The 5,206-nt window shown below is 40.6% G+C and overlaps 2 protein-coding genes across 2 annotated transcripts in view; one reads left to right on the forward strand and one right to left on the reverse strand.

The window, feature by feature from the left end:
* LOC101846469 (acetyl-coenzyme A synthetase 2-like, mitochondrial) overlaps positions 1 to 2,193 on the reverse strand; it is a 31,989-nt gene extending 29,796 nt beyond the window's left edge. Inside the window, exon 1 of the mRNA XM_005110824.3 lies at positions 842 to 2,193. Within this exon, the coding sequence (XP_005110881.1) occupies positions 842 to 1,151 (310 nt within the window). The 5' untranslated portion in view covers positions 1,152 to 2,193. The remainder of the gene's footprint in view (positions 1 to 841) is intronic.
* A 284-nt stretch (positions 2,194 to 2,477) lies between these two features.
* Positions 2,478 to 5,206, forward strand: part of LOC101846697 (protein cornichon homolog 1) — a 22,085-nt gene continuing 19,356 nt past the window's right edge. Inside the window, exon 1 of the mRNA XM_005110825.3 lies at positions 2,478 to 2,606. Coding sequence (XP_005110882.1) covers positions 2,526 to 2,606 — 81 coding nt within the window. The 5' untranslated portion in view covers positions 2,478 to 2,525. The remainder of the gene's footprint in view (positions 2,607 to 5,206) is intronic.

Raw genomic sequence — 5,206 nt, forward strand, 5'->3', positions numbered from 1 at the left:
TTTGCCCCCTTCTCTGGGCTCCTGACTTTTTCTGTAGCCTTTCTATTGCTACTCCTTAATCTTACTGCTGCCTTTCAGCCACACCCTTGATCTTATGGAAGGTAAGAGTAAGAGCGAACAACTAGCCTTCTCGGATAAAAGGGGGGGAAAAAATCTCGATAGTTGCATTTATGTGCAATTAAGTTTTAAGCGCTCGCGCGAGTTAAAAATCCCTTGGTGGTCTTAAAATCTATGCTTTGCCCTCCACCCGCGCAAAATTCAAAATTCTTATATCAAACTGAAAATGTTCAAGGTGTATCCCACACGCTCAAGACCTTATATATAGATCTATATGCAGACTTTGCAAGCACCATAAAACACTTAAAAACAAAAAAACAAAAAAAATTTAAACACTGTTGCAAATTAATCATGAGTGATTTACGCAGTCAGGCTTAGATTGTAATATAAATAGATCTAGATCTAGATTTAGATCCAGATCTAGATCTAGCTCAATTTAAAAGCACATCAAATATTTCAAAAAGATTAATTTGCGGCAGAAATGAAGTTGAAATATGTCGTGTTCAGTGCATCAGTAAAAAGTAGAGTATAGACACGATGTAGGCCTTCTATCTGTTTATATCCAAGTGTGAGACGGGAATGAAAATGAAAGAATTTTATATAGAATCTATATTAGATCTAATCTAGATCTAGATCTAGACTAAATCTAGATTAGATCTAGACTTCTATATAGAGAGATCTTTACCAAAGTCAAAACAAAGTAAGAAAAAGAACCATTTAGAAAACCTCTCCAGCGAGCAAATAGGCCTAAGTTTCCATGTCAACTTCTGCAACTAAACGTTACCTGAAGCATTGAGTGTTCCCTCTACGAACCACTCAAGTTGGCCTGTCTTGAAGTCGCACTTGCTGACTGTCGAAAAGTCTTTATTCCATGTTAGCCTTGATCTGGCTAACCTCGACCAAAACGTGTCTGGTTGTTCAAGACTGAATTTGTGCAAATCTTCATGCGTCTTTATGTCAACAAGGTCATCAAACTCTGGAAAGGGTGTTGTGGAAATGCATCTTGCAGCACATCCTTTCCTCTGCAAACTTCTAAGGAGTAAATGCCTTGATTTTGTTGTCAAACTGAAACCAACTGCTCCGAACATACTCATACTGACTGACAATTTGTCTCACGAGCTAAAAGTGAAGAGAATAGAAACAGCCTCACGCACACGAAGCTGCTTCCTCGATCCAACAGCCCAACACAGGAAGGTCAGTGGGATAAAAGTCTACTGTTGTGTAGATTCTTAATCTTACATTGGCCTTGGCTAGAGTCTACTGAATTTCAGGACACCGATGACCGTTGAACTGAACAGTGAACAACGGATTGCTCGATTAATCGTAAATTGTAATCTTAGTAGAATAAACCGATGTTTTGGTTCGCCGAACACATTATTTTTTCTCGCTTTTTTACGGGTATCCTAACGTTTCTTCAAGGCTTAAAACTCCTTCAAATAAGTTCATGGTATTCTTAAAACCAACTAAAAGGTCATCAACAGCTGTTGAATAATTCCATGAAGATATAATATAGTCTACCAGAGGTGAGTTAAAGTGGTGCAAAAGACGTATAAACGGTACCTTTGAATTTTTGATTATTTGGGGTTATACGTAATCTTATGAATACATGTATTTTAATCGCAAAGGGGGAAACTGGGTGGGATGGGGGGCGTATGGACTGCAGTGGTTGGTCTCAAGAAAAAAAAGCGGTTTTGAAGATCCTGTCTATTTCTTAATGTGCTACTTTTCCAGGGGATATGACTGACTGATCAGTCACGGTGGTGAATAATGAACACCTTGATTACAGGTCTCATGTTATGTTTAGGCCTAGATTATCATTATAGCTGGCTGTATCAAGAACTCTTAGATAATGTAGCCCTTTTGATTAATTGCTGTCATAGATTTACAAAAGGAGATAACTCTGTGATTGCTGCATTTGAACTAATATGTTCTTTGTGAGGTTTAAAAAATCTCAAATGGTAGGCCTAATTACAAGTAACATGTCGTATTTAAAATTAAACTCGTGCATATATTCGAAGTTCGAATGGTTCGCAGGTGACAGTATGAATACTCCAATTAATCGAATACTTTCGGTCACGGTGATTGTGCAGTTTGTAAACAAACCATGCCATGGGCCTAGATTTCTGATTTGAGGGGGTAGGTGTCTCAAAGAAGGTTGGGTTTTTTTCAACCGTTCTGATGAATGTTAGGTAAAACGCAAACATAATGAAGTATTAGATCCTCCTTCGTTTGCCCCGGCATTCAAATTCTAAATTTTAGAGCCAAGAGGTGTATACAGACTGAAATGTGGGTGGGACAGCCTCTATTAAATTTTAGTATTTTAGGCAGCCAGGCAAGCTGACCTTGACCTCGGAACGCTCGATTTAGGCTAGCCTATTTCCAAATTCGTTGTTCCAGCGTTCCAGCCAGGGGCAAGGGCGGCTACTCTGAAACAAAACAGATTTGGGAAGCCGACATTATCCGACAAGATGGCGTTTACCTTTGCTGCATTTTGTTATATTCTTGCTTTGATACTGACGGCGGTGCTTATCTTCTTTGTAATTTTCCATGTAAGCAATGGGGTTTTGTCTGTACTGATAATACACATGACTGATACAGATCTGATGACGTTTGCCGAGAACTAAAGATCTAGATATCTCCCTTTTGTCTCACTTTTGAAATCGTCATTTTATCCCCCATCCATGAGTATTAGAGCTATGGTCATGGTCTTGGGCGTCTTGGCGATCTTGTGATGGTGACTGTTGTTGGTGCACCTATTGTTTGCTTACTTGGTAAATTTTTACTTTCACTCCCGCACACAGATGCACTGTTTCAGGGGTCAAACTGCAGTACTGTTTGCTGCAGATCACACATAAAGCCACTAAAACTGACATGCGATTAAAAGTAGATCTAGAATCTAGATAAAATCTAGAAACGATGCAAACTAGAATCTAGATCTATTTTTAGGTAAGGCGCCCATCTTGTTTGACGTCAGACCAGGATACCCCTCCGATCACGTGACTACATCTAAGTATAGACAACCGCATGGCACCAAAGATGGAAGTGTATGTATATTATTCTTGAAAGTGGCTATTCTCACCCGCCCGGAAGTTCTCGCAAGATCAACTCCTCCCCTCTTCTCTCTCTCTCCATCTCTTTCTGAATAATGTCTATCGGTGTGGACGATCAAATTGACCAAAACAAAGTTAAAAAATGATGTTAAAACACAAAAGTAAATAAATTTGGTTGTCTACAAAGATGCTACGGCTATTTAACTTTTCAAATCGAGCCGAACTACGCGGGTCGCCATTTTGTTTTGCCCGGAAATTCTCGCGCTACTCCTCTCTCTCTTTCTCTCTCTCTCTCCACTGCCCACAGACAAAATTGTACGTTTTTAGTAGGCTACAGTTGTAATGGAACATTTGTTCACGGCACAGAATTCTACAATTTTTCTGTTATCACAGTGTAAAATTCTGTGGTTTAGGGTGAACGCAAAATTTGGTGAACGCGCACCGGGTGAGAATAGCCACAAGACTCGCCTGCACTATTCTCACTCCGGGTGAGAATAGAGGTGGCCATTATGCTTAATCTACACAATTTTCTCGGAAGTTCTGATAGCTGATTTGATAGCGCGTCTGCATTTGATGTCGAGCAATGACTTTTGGAGCGGTTCGATTCCAGTCCCGGACAGTTTTTTTTTTCTCTTTTCCTCCTCCCGACTGACCAACAGTTCCATAAATTATAGGCCGGCACTATTTCTCCGAACGTTCGGGAAAATAAAGCTGGGCACTATTTCTCCGAACGTTCGGGAAAATAAAGCTGGGCACTATTTCTCCGAACACTCTGAAATATCATCCTTTCCCCCAAATTTCGGATATTATATAGATCTATAATTATAGTATGGGCCTACCAAAGATTGTTCGTATACAATATGGTTCAATCGGTCCAAAAAATGTCCGCCGTAAATATTTATATAAAGAAATGCTACAATTCCAAACAGTTTTTCGCTATAGATATGACGTGTTGCCTATGAAAGGTGCTGCTTTTAAACGTAATGTGTTGTGTTCACTCGTGTGCTGTCTAGATCTAGATCTACGGAGGGTTATTGATAACTACACATAGAACTGGCATCTGCGTTTGTCACTGCTGCGACCAATGTACTGACACTGGCAAGCCCCTTAATGAAGTTAATGTGTGTGATTCCATAATTTACATGTAATATCCTGTACTTTTTTTTTTTAATTACGCACATTTAGGGTTAAAACTGCCAATCTTCTTCGGACAGGTGGACACACGCCCTTATTTGTTAATGTTTGTTGTTGTTTATGGGCTGTTCTAATTTTGATTTCTTTCTGTTATGAAACCTTTCTTTTTCACGTTTTTACACTCATCTAAAATTAAATAGATATAGACCCAAAAATTTGCTCCTGTGTGTGTGTGTGTGTATGTGTGTGTGTGTGTGTGTATGTATGTGTGAGTGTTTGAGTGTGTCTGTGTGTGGTAGTAAGTGGAGAGTGAGGAGTGTGTGTGTGTGTTTGTTTGTTTTTCGGGCTTTATTTCAGCCTTTATTCAGTAACAGTTCAAAGTATACAAAAATAGAAACACAGGATCCATTCACTCCAGGACTCATGAGTCATTCGTCTCTTTCAGTTTCACTCTTTCATTCAATTCCCGTGTTCTCTCCCGCGGCTCATCCCCGTCCGCATGACTTTCATACCCCACCCCATCCCTCCAGGCACACACAAAGAAAATCTCACTTGTTCCCTGCGAACCATGGACAATAATATAGGCAAAACACCGCCTGAGCTGCATTCCTTTTGTTCGTGAGCTGTGGACCAGGCCAGGGGTGGTCAGTGTCGTCGTCTTTTAGTTGCTGTCGCCTGTGGATACACTCGCACATTCTTCCTTTCACCCGCTCTTTCACTCACACTGTCTCTCCATCCACAGTTCAGCTCGTCATACGTTCAAAAGTTGCCCACTAGTTATGTTTAGTTAGTGTGTGTACATGTGCATGATGGGGGTGGGTGTGTGGTGGGTGTTACTGAAGGTTGTTGTAGGCGGGCTTGCCATGCGGTACGTGTTCCTTCCCAGACCAGAGGCAGAGGCAGAATGAAAGTTGGCGCCGAACTCTCGCAATAAATAGGCAAAAAATCACGAGACCGGAAGCCGA

The sequence above is a fragment of the Aplysia californica genome, unplaced genomic scaffold (assembly GCF_000002075.1).
Source record: "Aplysia californica isolate F4 #8 unplaced genomic scaffold, AplCal3.0 scaffold00950, whole genome shotgun sequence".
NCBI lineage: Eukaryota > Metazoa > Mollusca > Gastropoda > Aplysiida > Aplysiidae > Aplysia > Aplysia californica.